General features: G+C 45.9%; 1 protein-coding gene across 3 annotated transcripts in view; it reads right to left on the minus strand.

The window, feature by feature from the left end:
- Positions 1 to 17,830, minus strand: part of LOC129380698 (uncharacterized) — a 190,074-nt gene that overhangs the window by 17,604 nt on the left and 154,640 nt on the right. For all 3 annotated transcript variants that reach the window (XM_055062465.2, XM_055062466.2, XM_055062464.2), the window contains one exon: positions 12,796 to 12,870. In XM_055062465.2, coding sequence (XP_054918440.1) covers positions 12,796 to 12,870 — 75 coding nt within the window. The remainder of the gene's footprint in view (positions 1 to 12,795; positions 12,871 to 17,830) is intronic.

Below are 17,830 nucleotides of genomic sequence, written 5' to 3' on the forward strand. Positions count from 1 at the left end.
AATCAATATATTCACATGTGAATACGATATGTGCATGCATTAGAATAACTTTCACCAGTCATATTATGTTAGCAAGACAGCAAGGTGGGCGAATTGGTTAGGGTTTATCTTAGTTTTGGTAACAGCTAGTGCAAAGGTACGATCAGTATAAAACGTTATTAAATACACGAGCAGGGCTGTTAATTGTTTATGAACACTTTTCTGTAACGCTATGTGTTATATCCGCGTCTACAGCGACCAGGCCGGCATGGATAAGCGTAGGTTATGATTGAGCTCTTCGTTGTCATTTCACGCGCTGATAACCACGACTTATTACAATACTGTAGTTTCTTAACGTTTGCTAATCCGGCTTGGGCAAAGCTCCTGTCGTTGTGCGCCACCTCACGTCCGCCGTACGCGATGCCGGCCGGGCAATAATAGATTGACTTTTGGTTGGTACGCTCGCTCCGTGAGGGAACCCCGCAGGTGAAGGGCATGGGAAAATAGCCCATTCTTACGACGCGGGGTTCGATACATGACCTGCGATTAGCCCGAGGATTCTTAGATTAAATGCGTAGCAGTTGCGCGGCCCAATGCTTCGCGCTGCCCGATGGTAGACGGTGGATATTGTAAAATATTTTAATTTCGCTTGTGTTTCGCTCGTGCAAGAACTTTCCACGACTCGCTGACTTCCCTGAATGTTCCCCGGCCAGACGTTCCTCAAGCCCGGCCCAGGCCCGATCGAGTCAGCAATTGCTTGCCCGCCCCGAGCGTCCTTGGACCGAGTTTGGTATATGCGGCGGACAACGGTTTCTGTCTGGCCAGCGCTAGTAGTAAAATCATGTTTTGTCAACAATTAAGTTAGCGTGTTGACGGTACGTGAAACGTCGGTCGCTTCCGTATCGCAGCTCTGTTGGCATTCGCTTTGTTTTTTCTTACTGTGTTACACAGTAGGTGCGATTGCGATCACTTTATTCCGGCGGTTATGCTATGTTATGATAGAGCAGGCAGGCCGGATCGAGGTGCCGTACTCGCTAGGGCCTTTCCTTGCCGTGCTGCGCGTACACTATCACCGATAGGTCGTTTGTATGGACGGTAGGTAGTAATAATAACGGTAACCCCGAGAAAGGAATCCATGTGACATACTGGCCGTGAAGATAGGTTGATGTTTGCCGAATCGCACGGTATGTATCTATGGCTCGGTCGAATTGGCACGTACAGTTGAGAGGCTGTCATGAGATATGCTAAGCGACGACATGCTGATGAAATGCTGTTTAGTATTTTTCCCGCACACAACTATATAAACGAACTTCCTATTAGCGTGTAGACGAATGATGAGGGCGGCATATAGGTACAGTACCGTACATATTCACCTAAAGAGGAACATTACAAATGTGCACATGGTATTCACATTTTATTAATTTAATGATGCTATATGTGGGCTCTGTGGAACTTTAGGGTGTAGTGTAACATGCAATGTAGGAATGAAGTATTAAGAACACAACAACAAAATTTCTTGTCATATGACCAACTGAGTAAAATCTGCTTTTCAAATGAACAAACATACCCCACAGGAATGCCGCTTGTAGCTCTTTCAACTGAGCTACCACATTTTAGTCACATATACAGCTAGGGTATGCAATCCACTTTTAGAACATGGCTTAAGTAGCAAAAAGCTTTCATCATCTTGAATACAGTTAATGCATTAGAGGCGCAGCCTTAGTTACTGTACACATTGCATAATATGCACACTGCAGAGCATTTGCATAACCTGTTTTGTACTTTCTTCATGCATGTGGCTGCAAGCCTTTGTTTTCAAGAGTGCACCTAAAAAGAAAAGTGTTTGTATTCAGTTTGGATGATGCACTTCGGTGGCCAAGAGAAGAAACATGCAAATTATAATATTTTTTTATTAAGATAGTTGCACTGGACCAGCAGGACCTACCTTTCATACCATAATTAGGGCAATTAAGGGAGATGACACCTGAGAAAATCCAGAAAATGTATCATCCACTCTGAGTAATTGGTCAGCAAGCTTCAATACCATGAGGGGACAGTGAGCCGTGGCTTTGGTATGACAGGAACAGTTTTGAAAATAGGGAAACATATGTGCGGAAGGGCCAGGAGTTGGCTCTGTCTGAAACCCACTGATGACTCCATTATAAACGTAAGCCGCAGTGCTTGTGTCATGCCCTGCTGCTTAATTTCAGAGAGACTAAGGATGAACGAAAGGCATAGATAGAAACATTGAGAGGAGCATTATTTATGTTCTTTTGCAATATCATGCTGCACTTACCACAAATTATAAACACTGCAATAGTTGTCTCTAGCTTGCTCATTTTAATAATGGTTCCATTCACAGTCTCAACTTAACAGCATAACACAACATATTAACTTATTGCGCTAAAGTCTGAGACTGTGTCGGTTACATATACTACATTTGGTTACATTTACATATACTGGATTAGTGAGGGGCATATGAACACACTTAGTGCTGCTTTCCTACTGAGATTATTCAATTCATAGAGCAACCTGACTTTAAACCTTCGCAGGTGACTGTTCAAGTCAATGCACATACTTTTGCCCACATCTACTGTTTCTTCTATATTGATTTCTCTTTTAAGTCTAATCACGGTGGATTATATGGGATATTGCAATTAAACATTGAAGGCCATAATAATGAAAATAATATGGCCTTCGAAAACAAAAAGCATAGACAGGCCATGAGAATGACAGCAAGAATAAAGAATAAATTAATTGTTTGTTTAAAAAAAGCCTAATAAACTTATTGAATCACCAATGACTGCCTCTTAATTGACTCTTGAAAGTTGAGTTCCAAGATTGGTATGCTGTGTATATCACTGACAGTAAGCACCAGAATCGCAATACCAGAGTAACAGGGGAATCACCCATTGCAATCACCTCTGAAAATTTAGTCAATGGTGTTATAGAGCTCTTCTGAATCACCTTTCTAACAGCCGGGTAACACTGTACCATTTTGGAACAATACATTTGTGTGTCTCTGACATGGCCCAAATACCTCAAATGGATCCCGGCACATATGGGAGAAGTAACCATGAATGGCCCTCCCAACCTCAACGAGAAGGCCCACTGAGCCACGTGAGAACTAACCCACCGCGGCTCGGACAGTGACGGCCCAACACCCCGCAACCCCCGGGGAAAGGGGAAGGACTGCGGGGAGGCGACGACAACGAAGTAGCGATACGAGACAACAGGGACAGACTGGTCAAGTACCACGACATACTGACACACTATACGAAACAAAGAGAAACATACCCACAACCCCGCAAACAACTCTACAGGTTTCAAGAAACAGATTGGAGAAGGTTGCAAACCAAAACGTTCCGAAACCCAGTAGATTTAAACAGAGTAAATTCAACACAATACCCAGACGCGAGCTGCAAGCCCTGCAAGCACGAACACGCAGACATGGCACACATCTTATGGAAGTGCACACAGATCAGATCAATATATGTAGAGGACAAGATAGAACCGGACCATCTCGAGGAGCGATGGCTAAGTGTTCTGACTAGCTCGGAACTCCACGACCAACTACGGGCTATCCAGTGGGCCCGGGCAGCGGTGGAAAGGCTATGCCACACCGCACATTATGCCCGGGTGGCCTGAGCCCAGGCGGGAAACCTTGCAGATCGTTTTCTCATTAAAGTTATTTCCGTACGTCCCTCCCTGGTTCAAAAAATTTACCTTCCCAAATGCCATGTGCATCTTTAGAGGCATGACTTATAGAGATACATTGGCAATTTAATCTCTCCACCATGGATGCTAAAAAGTCTCAAAAGGCAAAATGCTACTCGCTGATAGATGCTTCATTTCAAAGAACATTTGCCCTTTTTACACACAATGCTTTGTTTAAGGTCACATTCAGGGCAAGTGAAAAGCACAATTAGGCCTATAATTCCCTACCTGTAATGATACTTTGAACTTGCTTTGAAACAGTATTGCATGAAGCTACACTGACTCTCTACAACTGCAGAAGATTACTCTTTTCATTCAGGCAGCAATTACATTGCTTTCCATTCATAATAAGTGAGTCAAGATGCCTGTGCTCACATTATTAAAAATACGTATTTCCTGATGATAAATTGCAGTTAAGAATACTGCGTCCTTGACAGTGCTTGTAAAATTGATACAGCAATGGCTGTCAAATTTGAGCGTAAAAGCATGTGTCGCATCAGAGCAAACTTTTCAGGGTAGAAAGACGGCAAGTGAGCCTGGCACAAGAGGTGCGGGTAGATACATGTTCTTGGTGTTGTTGTGTTCTTTGTTATCTGCCATGGCATTGAAAAGGCCAGAGATGTGTCCCTGTACCTAGTGTAAGCAAGCATTAAAAGTGAGTAGTTGTGAAGCTTGTGTATCTTCTGACAAAACTATGTGGCTTTAATGTCTTGCTTCAGCTGTTAAATGGCACTGAAGGAATCGGTGTGTCTGTATTTGGGCGATATTTGATAAAAATGAGGCTGCCTCATTGGGGTCATGTGAGACTTTACCGTGTACCAGCCCTGTTCTGCAGACTCTTGTCATGTATGGTATGAAGCTCAAGTAGAGTTGCACACATCCATTGTATATTCCTTATTTTTATAAAGAGGGAAGTACTTTAGGCTGACTCATACTAGGCTTCCATCTCCTGTAATAGCAGCGTCAGTACAACATACATTGGTCCAAAGGAACATCAGTGTACAGCCCTGCCATGGCGGCCTTAAGTCTGTTCTTGCACCCGCACAATCAGAAGTCACTGCAACATGCAGCCTCTTTAACTCACATGCTCATTCACATTGAGTTAGCAATGCTGCCATGGTGTTCACCTGGGCATGTTCTTGACCCAACAGAGAGAGAGAGAGCAGCTATTGCCCTCATCACGTTCTGAATAATGATCTCAATTTGGTCTCTCTGCTTCGGTGAGAGCCAGTAAAACTGGGCCTGATAAATAATACGTGGCTGGAGTACAGACCAAACAACATTACTGGCTATTTCGGTACAATCTCCTCCAGATTTAGAAGCAATCCTTCATAGCAGGTGGAAGGTGGACATTGGTGTCTTCTTTATTTTGCCTAGCCAATTTGATCTTGTTCCGGATCGGCGAACATCAAGACCAAGGATCCGTACTTCTATTTCTTGCAACAAGGACCAGTGCCTTAGCCAGGAATATTTTGGTGCATGTGTTAGGGGGGGGGGGGGGGTCGAGGAGGGCGGCGGGCAGGTGAGCATTGTCTGCACGTCGTCGTATGCCAGGTAAACAGAAATTTTGGGTTCGGGGGCAAGGAGTTACGTTCCCGGTGTAGAGCATGCTGCAAGTCAATGCCGGTCTAGTCTGGTGTGGTTGGAAACGCCTTTCTCAAAATAATTGCCAATAATTGTTAGAAAGCTATATTGTGGCTCCTTTTCCTTGCAGCAAGGTGTGTATTGTCCAAAATGAGTGATGCACGAATGATGGATGTCGCTCCACCTATTGCTGCTTGCAAATGGGAGCCACCATTCAGGAGCACAGCAGTAGTGGACGGCAGTGCTAGTAAATTGACATAATTAGCAAGGCTTCATTATGCGTACACTGGAGTTAAATGTCATTTTTGATAAAAAATGGCTACGACATATGAGTAGGCTTTGTTTTTTGTGGCCATTATCTGGCTTTCATGCGCCCCCTGGATGGGCTTTATTATTATTTCATCCCTCTGACAACAAACATTTGCTTGTGAGTACTTCTTGCTACCTTTATTTTTGATTTTTTTTCTTGATACTCAGATCCCCATATTTGCAATGTGGCCTCTCGCTGTTCATGTTCTTAGGAATGCAGACTTGTATGATGTTAACATATCTGAAAAGAAGCAGTACACACACTGAATACTAGAATTATGGAAAGCCACTGCTGTAAAACTAATGGTCAATCTCGGAAAGGGTCAGCTGAATTGGCCATAATGGATAACTTACTGAAGCTATAAAAGCTGCTTTTCTGAATAAATTTTCCAAGACAAATACAGCAATATGCGTGTCATGTTTGGCAAGAATTCACAATTGCCTCAAACATATTTGCTTTGAGAATTAGTCCCAGGTGCCACAAGCACACTTAATGCAGAAGCTTGAAAGCAGTACAGTGACAGCCACACACCTCTACCACGTGGAATAAAAAAAATCCCACATGGTAGCACACCACTCACCGAGTTAAAGAAACAAACAATTGTTGTCATTTATTGAAATTGCTCTTTATTTTTAAAAGTTCAATTCAGAACAACATACTGTAGAGTGTATTAATGTTTATGTCGGTTTCCATATTACATGCCCCTCTGTGGCAGCAAAATGCTGCACATATGCAATCAGTCATGCATGCCCTCCTACAAAGAGTGCATTTTCTGAATGGAAATTGAGTGAATCAAGTGACATGTGGCTCATTTGTAGTTGCAGGTAAACTTGATGGCTGACAGCACTAAGGGCAAGTAATAGTAGTATAAATTTTATTTCTCTTAGTGGTTTGGGCGGTCGGTGCGTCCCTCAGTCCAGGGCTCCACTGATCTCTGTGGTTTGCTGGGCTTGATTGAGAAGAGCTCTCTGGCTCTCTACATCTTCACTAGCAAGCCAAACATCCCAGTGCCTGTTACTTGGCACTTGCGCCGTAAGGGGTGAATTGGAATTTGGGGGCTGTAGTTTATACTTTCATGTTACGTGGGCAAGAGGTGGCAGCTCCCCACACCAAGAACACATACTTTCATAGAATGCAGGGTGTATCTTACTCTGAGTAATTGTAGGTGTAGATATGTGTTAGTCTGTACACAGCGCCAATCCCTGGCCTGTTCTTCCATAAGGTTGGAGTGCGGGCGGCTGTATTTTTGTCTCTCTTTTTCCTGGTTTTCGAAGGTGCCATGTGGGTAAATGGGGGTTCCTTGAAAGGACTGACTAGTGCTCGGATGCTTATTGCTCGAGCAGTTCGGTCCGCCCTCTCATTTTCCTCGAGACCAGAGTGCGCCGGGCACCAAATTACCACCTGGTGCAATTCTGGGAATTTTGTGTGGGACGGTACCCGTCATGCACGAAAAGCATGCTGCCTTAGAGTCCATCATGGCCAATGCAGATTGTTTCTTTTGCTTCTGCATCTCGAAAGGCCAGCGCTATCGCTGCTTCCTCCACGATGCAGGTTAAAGGGTTCCGAATGGAGGTTGTTATCCTTGTGGACCGATTGGAGGCCACTATTGTGAATTTGTCTGTTGCCACTCTACACGCATCTGCGTAGTATATCTGGATTTCTTTCACATTTCTTTTGTAAAGCCTTTGATTGCTCTTTTATTCTGCTTTCGTGGTGTTCCGTGCTCATATTCTTTGGGATTCGTGAAACTGGAATTTCCTTTCTTGTTTGTCTGGGTAGCAAAACTGTTTTTTTCTTAGCCATACTGCGTTATCAGGGGATATCCCACCTTTTGTAAAAGAGCCTTTCCTTGTTTTGTAGAATTCAGATGTTGTCTCTGAGGCGTGACCACATGCTGTGTCATGTTCTTCATATGTGTTGCGAATAGGAAGAGCCTCCAGCTTTTTGGCACTTGTGTTATTGGGAGCCCTAGCTGCCCTGATGAACTTTAGACATTTCAGCCTTATTTAGTTTTCGAAAGGGGAGGCTGTCGGTCACCCTGCTAATAATGAATGCTTGCACAAGTCTGACTGCCTCCGCTTCTTTGAAGCCTCTTTGTTGTTTTGTGACTCCGTGGATCATTTGTGCCACATTCCTTGTTCTTTGTTTTAATGTTTCTAGCATGTGTGATGCCCTGCGGTTGTCTTGGTACAAAAACTCAGACTACATTCAGGTATGTGGACACCAAGGGCAAGAAAAAAAAAATTGAGATTGGCTAGGTGGTTTGTTTTGATGCAGTGAAACGTAACTAAAGTCCAAGTATGCATTCACACGACATCTGCACATAAACACATTACTAAAATACATCAAAGACTGACCAAGCAAACAAATTCGCAGGCCTCTTTGAATTTATTTCATTTATCCTTTTCAGCATTGGTCAAACGTGCAATATATGACTATTAAAACGCAGTTAGTGTCTGCATACAGAAAAAAAATTGTAGGCTGTAACAGCCTGAAACTGTGATTTCTAATGCACAAACTTTTGTGCATAGAGAATTTGGTACAAGGAAGTGCTGGTACAGATTTCCCAGTGAAAATGCATGCAGTTTCAAGCTTATTTCACAAAACTGATAAAATGAACATAATTGTGTGCACACACTAAGTGCCTCCATTTCACACAGAAAAAGGCTGGCTGTTCGCATTGTTCATGCTGCATAACAGTAATTTGCCGCCTTAAAAACAATGTTGCTCTGACACAAATCGCTCCCTGTTGAAAAAGACAACAGGCATTCCTGTCGCAACTACAGAAATTTCTGTCGCGGCTAAAGAAATTACTGTTGTACGATAGAAGTTCCTGATGTTTCTGTAGTTACGACCGACATTTTTGACATTACGACAGAAATTCTGATGTCCCAACAAAATCATCCTGTCGCGAATACCAAGAGTTCTGAAGTCGCAACAGAAACATTCTGTCGGGGCAACAAGAGTTCTGAAGTCATGACAACAGCTTTCTATCGTGACATCGATTCTGTCGTGGCAACAGAAAGACTCTGTCGTGAGGACGAAGAGTTCTGAAGTCGCAACAGAAATGTTCTGTCACCACAACAAGAGTTTTCTATCACGATAACGACTCTGACGTTACGACGTCAATTCTGACGTCGCAAAAGAAACATTCTGTTGCAACGGCCAAGAGTTCTGAAGTCGCAACAGAAACGTTCTGTCGCGACAACAAGAGTTTACAAAGTCGCAACAAGAACTTTCTGTCGCAACAGCGATTCTGACGTCGCAACAGGAACTCTCTGTCGGGACTACACATTTTCGGTCGTGGCGTTAGAAATGTGACACTTTCTGTCACAGCGACATAAGTTCTGAGGCCGCGACAGAAGCGCTTTCAGTCGCGATGCTTTAAAATTGTGTGTCAATTTCGAATCGTGGTGTACCCTGTACTTTTCTCTTGCGCGGCATTGAATCGTGCTTCTCTGAAGCCGGCAATGCGGATAGCACCGACACTGATATTAAAGTCGGCGTGGCCAATTGTTATAATTGTGCCGTGACGACAAAGCACCAGAAACGCCCTACCGGCCTCCTCAAAATCGGTCGCTGATGAAAATCATACCATCTGTGGGAATGGCTGCGTATCTGTTTTGTGTTTGGTAAGATGTGGCACACAGGCCTGTGGACTTACATGTGCCGTTACACTGACACAGTTAATTTCCCAGAAATATTACACAAGCTTTAACGAAGCGATAAAGAACTTTTTGTTGTTCCACAAAGTTGCGTGAAAAGCTGTCTCGCTCGGGTCTCATTATTCTGGTACAGCGCTGCCAAGAGAAGCCAGTATGCTGTCAGAATGAAGAATCATCCACGAATGTTAATGTAGCTATCTTGCATTGAACACAGAATTATATGCGCGCTCAAAAGTGCAGAGCGAGAGACAACTGTCGAAATTAGCAGTACCAACCTAACAATGTCCCCGGTCACCGTTGTCTATTTCTGTATTTCCTATTGAATATGGATACCCTACAGCAAAATCGACTTTCTAGCACTACACAATGTACCTGTGGATGGTAACAACATTTTTACTTTCCCAGAGATGCGGAAGTTGACGCGGTGGAATGAAAGCGCATCTTGGTTTTTAAAATGCAAATGTAAACATAAACGCAGAGTATTTATATAGCTAAAATATATGCCAGCAGACATGTTCGGCGTGGTGCAGTGGTAAGATGCTGGGCTTGGGATTCTCACGTTGGAAGTTCGAATCCCTGGTGGGGGTATTTTTTTACATAGCCTTAAAGAGGTCTCTGTCAATTTTAATTAAATATTGATCAAGAACTACAGGACGTCACACTAAGGAGAACAGAAACAACGTCCAAAAATACGGCAGACTAAAATTTCCTGTTGTGTTTTTCAAGTGGGCTGTCACAACCTATATCGACACTTAGGGCGAAGTGATTATCAAACACACCTGATGACGAAACTCCAACACTCTTTCACCCGCCGTGGTTGCTATAAGTGTCCTTGGCGTTGTGCTTAGTATTAAGCACGAGGTCGCAGGATCAGATCATGGTTCTGACACGTACAACACGACAAATTGAAACAAAAAAATTGAAATGTCTCCTTTTGTGCGGTACTGGCTTCGTGAGTTCTCTTGAGAGGACCGATGGGTCATAACACGACGACATAAAAGGTGTGAGCGTTATGCGCATAGCGCAATGGGCCCGCGCGGTACTCACCACCGCAGCTTGAAAAGGCCGCGTGAAACATGAGGCAACTGGGCAAGCGGTAATCCGAAACGCGCCGTTTCCAAAGCAGTCGACACCGTACGCGGTTCGATTTTGTGAGGACTGTGGGTGAGGTTTCACTAGCCGCTGTCATATCGTGCGCAGTAGGCAATGCCTGAGCACGGCGGTGCGAACCACAAAAGTGTATTGTAGTACACAGATCACAAGGCGATGGCTACGCGGTGGCCGATCACCGCCGTGCTGCGCAGTGGGGCAGGTAGCTTTCTTGTGAGGTTCCACACTACACAAAACACTCTCCGACGGCCGCCAAAATTACCTCGTAAATACGCATATAGACACAAACGCAGAACAACGATGAGCAAAACAGGTGCCGTCACCGGCGCCGACTACAGTGGCGCTTTGCGGGCTTTGCCTTCAGTTTCACTTTTAGTTGATGGGAAAACGAACACAAGCGAGGACATTCTGCGGCCGAAGCCGGCGAAGTTTTGCATGGTCTCGCTTCCGAGGGCAGCTCGTCAGATGCCGACCGGGGGTTTTGGCAGCGCGACAGGACATTGTGGTCGACGAGACGAACAAATCGTCTATTATATCGCCCTAAATCGGTAGGCTTGCACTCCGGAAATGTGTAAATTTGCAGAAAGAAAAAAAAATGAAAAAGAACCACTTGGACAATATATCTCTCCTTTCTCGTTTCCTTCTCAAAGATGTGTAAAAAAAAGAAAGAACATGACGCATAAAATAAGAAACAGAACTCCGTTTACGCTAAAGGGAGGCCTCTATCTTCTAAACTCCCTCTTAAGAAGAATGTAGAATTGAGGTTCTTTCTCCTTCTTTCATCCCCATTTTGCGAGGGAGAGAAATGGAGGACGCTGAACATTTCTACACCACTGTAAGGGAGCACGATTTTGAGGCACGTAGTCTCAAGGGAGGTCACATTCCTTAAGATGCCTTTTTCGGCTCATTTCCGTTTATAGTGAATAGAAGGGGCGCTTACGCGTTATGCTAACGCTCGGTTATGGGCCACTTGCGTCAGCGCCCTTTCTATAGCTCTTTGCGATAGGGAACCTGAGTTCCCTAGAAGTTAATCGGTTTGAACTGTGTTCACAGTGTGTATTCTAGATTTTAATAGTTTTACGCTTGTGACGCATACGTATCAAAAGTTGAGTCACGATGACTCGCCATCGCTTTCTTCCTTTCTTCCTTTCAACCCGTCGGGAATAGTATATATTTGTGCCGGCGTCGATAAGCATGTTGTTCACAGTCAGTGCTTATCACGTGCTTTTTTTACCGTCTTTTTTAACACTAACATTTTTGTTTAAAATGAATGAGGCATACCTTTCGTGTCGCCCACTCAGTTACCAAAGTTTGTGCAGTGGCTGCTTTTGAACGCTGCTTGTAGGGCACGGCAGCCCGATTGTCTAGCTCTTAGACAGTGAAATATACAAAGGAGTAAAGGATACACGAACATATCGTTAAGTGGGTGAAGTATCCAATGAAGTGTAATCGTCACTGGCGGATCAAATTTGTAAGGGCTCTGAAGGGTGCCACCTATAACGTAGGTCAAGTTTCCTGTTTTATATTTTTTGAGAAAACAGTGGTCAGCATTGTGGCAAAATCCCCTAGCAATTGTTGCTTTGCACAGGCTAAAAAGTAGCTTAGGTTGCATTAAAACTTGTTTTCTGCTTGTGTTCATTTTTAGAGTGCTTTCTTTCCATTTGAACGTAAAAATATATCTACGTAATATGTTTAATATCACCCTAAAATTGTAGGGGCATGCAGAAGCACGCATGTACGGAAAGTAATTATTTTTATTGTATGGCTATGTTTGATTAAGTGCAAACAATAAAACCCGTCATCGATAGTTCCGCAAATTATAATCGAGATAACCAAGATTCTGTTAGCTAATAAGGCATAAGCACCTCGCATTTCAAACTTCAAATTAGAGGGTTTTACGTGCCAAAACCACTTTGTAATTTTGCGGCACGCCGCAGCTGGGGATTCCGGAAATTTGGACCACCTGGGGTTTTTTAACGTGCACCTAAATCTAAGTACACGGGTGTTTTCGCATTTCGCCCCTATGGAAATGCGGCCGCCGTAGCCGGGATTCGTTTCCGCGACCTCGTGCTTAGCAGCCAAACACCATACCCACTAAACAACCACGGCGGGTTCATTTCAAGCTTCATAAGGATCTTCACCTTTACAAGAAGCCAAGTAGTCTATATTGGAAAATACTCGAAGCTCATTTATTCGCCCGAACATTAAACAAACGACGTTGAATTTTCCACTCGAACGAACTCTCCATTGGACGAAAATCTTATAAAATACCTTTGGGATTAGGTAAAATTTATCTTATGTGCACGTCTCCGCTTAAAACAAAGTGACAGAGCTGAATCTTCCTCCTGAGGGGCACCCTCTATCACGGTTGAATGAGGCACACTTTACATATTGACTACCTTTAGCAGTACTCATGCAAAAGGAACCTACCTTGACTCCTGCAGCATGAGCTTTTCTTTCTGCAACCTCATCTGTATCCTTCTCGCCCGGCTTTTTTGTGGCCAGCTACAAAAAGAGAAAAAAAGAAAGCAACAACCTGTTCAAAAACTTTTTGAAAATCCTCGCAAAATTTCAACAGTAGTCAGGATGGCGTCTCAAAAAATTTGTGTGTGTACAACATCTGCCACGATTGCATGCGTCAACATCACACTAGTGTGGTGCCACTTCATATTCGAGGAGGAGATGGCAGTGACTTTTATTGATGTATCGTTATATAAAGGCAGTAGACGCTTCAAATCAACGCATAGTATCACGGAAGAAGGGGAAGTTTGCAAATATTTGAGAGCGTATATGTATAAGGACAAACGCTTATCGGACCCAGAACAGAAGTATGAGCTATGAGCGGCAACCTCGAGTAACGCTGATGCTTACTCCCGTTTTGGCGAACAGTTTGCAAATGTTACAAGAAACCATAATTACAGCACATCCACACGCGCGGTAGAGGGATTTGGTAGAGCAGCTGTGACATAGTTGAGTGCAAGGTCGGACAACTAGAATACGCATATTTTTTTTTTTCAATTTTCATGCATCTCAACTTAAGCTTATGGGAAACAGCGAACATGCGTGGCTTCTCCGGCCTCAAAGCGCGTAATAAACCTTGACCCTAATCCCTCTATATCCTGTTGAGTGGCACTAACCGGTCTTCCAAGGATAGGAGATCCCGAATGGAATCCGCATCCGAGGAAGCTACCAGGGAGACGAAGGCGGAAGACCGACGAGAGCGCAATTAGCTTCAATCGACATATTCCAAGAGCCATGAGTGAGATCATGGAGCAATGACGGACACCAAAGGCCGCAGCAATCCCCACATGTGAATGTCTCCTATTCTTTCTTCGCAGCTCCCTCATCAAGCAGTTCAGAAGCACGTGATACTCGTTGATACTCGTAACCAAGCTTGTGTAATCTGGTTGCATATGCGCCGCGAACTGTGTAGAATTTTCAGTAGTGACTCGGGCACCAGCGATCATGCCTAAAGGTCGACGAGCTTGACCAGTTAGCCGATCTTGAGGATTGTCGACGGTGCTCGCCGCTATCGCTGTGCTTTGAGTGTAACTTGCTTTTGTGGGCAGAAGTTCACCCAATAGAAGTTATTTTTGTCATTCAATGATTTTGTGCAGTGTTATTCACTGTCACTACTACACCACATCTGGTGGACGTGCTAGTGCCTTCATGTACCGAACGTCCCCGCAAAGCCGCGAGCCAAGCCCGAGCCAGGAAGACAAAATCTGGGGGCACTAGCTGAGGTAAACTGCGATAGGCTTTCACCTATCGCAATGTAGCTTAGCCATAGCCTAGGCAGTCATAGATAGGCGGAAGCCTATCTGTGACTGCCTCTGTTGCTGTTGTGTGAACTTTCCTGCGGACGAACGCCGCCGTGGCTGCGAGCATGGGATGCAATTACAGCCATATGGCTGCAAAGTTTGTCGCCGATGTGCGCGCCCCCCACGCGCATGTCTGCGCTCCCCAACAGGCCCATTCGCACAGCGCTACTGGCATGGCGCCTCCTCTCCTTGTTCCCCTCGCCAGTGGCGCCCCCTCTCCTTGCTTCTCTCGCCGATGATCACCGGTTTCCTGCATCCAGCATGGACTGCGCCCAGACACTCATGAGTCAGTGAAGGGTTACGCCTTAATATCCGCGCCACCAAGTACCAGCGATATAGCCGCAGGTTGCAAGGGCTGTCTCGTAGCACCTATTTTTGCTTCAGAAGAATAGGAAGTGCACAGCCGCAACAGCAGCTACAATGACGGCCCCAGTGTCGCTAACATCGATAGTGCTACAGCAGCCCAGAGAGCCACCGACGTTGCGAGGTTCAACATTCAATGACCCGGAAAGCTGGCTGGTGACGTTTGAGAGGGTGGCCACGTTTGCCAGCTGGAACAGCGACGATTAGCTGCGACGTGTCTTTTTCGCATTGGGAGATGCCGCCAGGACGTGGTTCAAGAATCGATAGTCCACCTTAACGGCATGGGACCTGTTCCGTAGAAGTTTCCTGCAGATATTCACAAGTGACCTATGCAGAGAGCGAGTCCAAGCTGTACTAGAAACGCAAATGCACCTGCCCAGTGAGACCAACGCGATGTTCACGGAGGAGGTGAGTCGTCTATTTTGCCATGCCGAGACGGAAATGCCCACGAAGAAGGTCTCCCGGCTCATACGTGGCGTGAAGGAGGAACATTACGCCGGTATGGTACAAAGCCCACCGAAGACCATCGATGAGTTTCTTCGCGAGGCCACCAGCATCGATATAACACTGGAAATTAAGAACCGACAATTCATCCGCCGCACGAACTCAACAAACTACTACGGAGTTCGATCACTGGCCATCGACGACCGGCACGAGACTGTCATAGTGGTATGGTAGGAGGTTTAGAAACTGTTCCCTTCATCTCAGCTTCAAGTGGCTTCGATTGCCGACATCAAACGCGAGGAGCTCCATGAATCATTCGGAGAACTTCAATCACCGCCGTCTCAGCCTAAAGCGATGACTTACGACGGCGCAGGCCACTGTGACGTAAGCGCCCGTTAACGCCACAGTTCCGTCGTCCACCACCGCCGCTGCCAGCACTTCCAGCCCATCGCCCCGCGCAGCATTAGATCTAAGACTGACGAGCTCCTGACCACCGCGCGCTCTGCCATCACTGTGGAGAACGCGGACACATCTACTGCCGATGTCGTTACCACGAGACGGGACTTCCGAGGGTTTACCGTCAACGCACCGCACCTTCAAGAATGTGAACGTCCCCGTGATATTGTCGACTACTTCGCCGCTACACAGTGCAGCCATACACGACCACCCCGTTCGCCGTCGCCAGGCTGCTACTTGTTGCCGCAGCGTCGTCCATACAATGACCCAGCCCGGGACCAGACCATCAGCTCGTATCGGGAAAACTAAAAGCATCAACGATGTGCGGTAGTTGTTCGTCGAAGTGACGATGATCTTTCGCAGCCGACCACGATGCTGAAGGGACTGTCTCGATGACCTAATCACGACGCGCTGCAATCCCGATGAAGCCTCGAAGCAAAAAATGCACCGACCCAAGAGCTGACGACGCGACGTGCCAGCCACACGTCAACGTGATGCAGTCGCGATCCGACGCCAATACCTAACTGCAATGAAAGACAAATAACCACTGACCTTGACGTGCTTCGCTACGGCTCCGCATTTACCGTCTTGGTGGACACAGGAGCCGACTACTACGCCATCAGTGGATAGTTCGCCGCCATGTTGAAGAGTAAAGACTGCATGTGATGGCCCTTAAATTCGGACAGCTGCAGGACACATCATAACACCGACGGGAATGCGCATGGCAACAATTACACTTCTTAACAGGATTTACCCTGCAACGTTCGTTGTCCTCCAACACTGTTCACGAGAGGCAATTCTTGACATCAGATTCCTCAACCAACATTGCGCCATTATCGACCTGAGGTGGAAGTCAGTAACGCTGTACACAGACAAAGCGACACTGACGGAGAGGCCTTCCAGTGAGCGTGGCTTGAGTGTACTTGAGAACCAAGTCAGACCCCCGCCTCACTACAGTGTTGTAATTTCTCTGGACCGCGAAATATCCCCAAACGTTGAAGGCGTCATCGAGGGCGACCAACGCCTACTGCTCAACCATAACATTTGCTTCGCAAGAGGAATCACTTGAATGCACGGAGGAAAAGCGAAAGTGATGCTGACAAACTTCAGCCAGGAGTTCAAGCACATCATCAAGGGCCCGAAGATAGCATGCATCGAGAAAATCGTGGAAACGAGCAATGCATTTGTGCTCTCTGATTCGGCCGCATCTGCACCGACGACCATAGCTCCCGAACCAGATGTCGACATAAATCCAAGTCTCTTCGTGAATAAACGGCAGCAGCTTATAAGACTACTCCGAGAATACAAAGAAGAGAATTCAACGAACACCATTTGCAAAGCATCGCATAACCGAAGAGCGTGCTCGACCAATAGGCCAGAGCCCTTACCAAGTTTCGACGCGAAAACAGGAAGCTGTTAGTCAACAAGTCGACGAAATGCTGCGCGACGACGGCATCCAGCCGTCGTAAAAGCGGTGGGCATCTCCTGTAGCATTGGTGAAGAAAAAGGACTGAACACGACGTTTCTGCATCGATTATCATCGACTGTATAAGATCACGAGCCATGACGTATGCCCCCTGCCATGGATAGACGACGCATTGGATCGGCTCTGCAATGCTAAATACTCCTCGTAGATGGGTCTCAAGTCTGACTTTTCGAAAGTATTAATCGACGAGAGAGATCGCGAAAAGACCGCCTTCATCCCGCTATACAGCCTCTACGACTTGAAGGTCATGCCATTCGGACTGTGCTCGGTTTTTGGAACGTTCAAGCACGTTATTGGCACAGTGTTAGCGGCATTCAAGGGGCAGACTTTTCTTGTTTAATTGGATGACATCGTCCTCCAATCGGTGATCGTCGGAAACTTCGGCAATCACCGTAGACAGCTTGCGACAGTACTAGAGGCCATCAAGTCGTCAGCGCTCACTCTGAAGTCAGAAGATTGCCGCTTCGCTTACAATGAGCTTCTGTTCCTAAGCCACGTCATCAGTAAATCTGGAGTCCGCTACGACCCGCTGAAGACAGCTGCTATAGCAATGTTCCCACAGCTCATTGACAAGAAGGCTTTACCTAGATTCCCTGGCATGTGTGCCTGCTGCAGGCATTTTGTCGAGGGCTTTTCACGCATCGGTGACCTGCTGACACATCGAACTACATTTGATGTGGGGTTCAATGGGAAACGCTGCAGGCCGATGTATTTCAAGAACTCAAATGACACATGCAGGCGCGACCGGTACTTGCCCACTACGACGAGGACGCCGATACTGAAATCCACACTAGTGCCAGCAGCCTAGACACCAGTGCCCTCCTGCCCAGTGTAAAGACGAACTAGAACGGGTGATCGCTTACGCTAGCCGGTGGCTGTCAAAAGCTGAAGTCAA

This window comes from Dermacentor andersoni, chromosome 10 (assembly GCF_023375885.2).
Source record: "Dermacentor andersoni chromosome 10, qqDerAnde1_hic_scaffold, whole genome shotgun sequence".
Lineage (NCBI taxonomy): Eukaryota > Metazoa > Arthropoda > Arachnida > Ixodida > Ixodidae > Dermacentor > Dermacentor andersoni.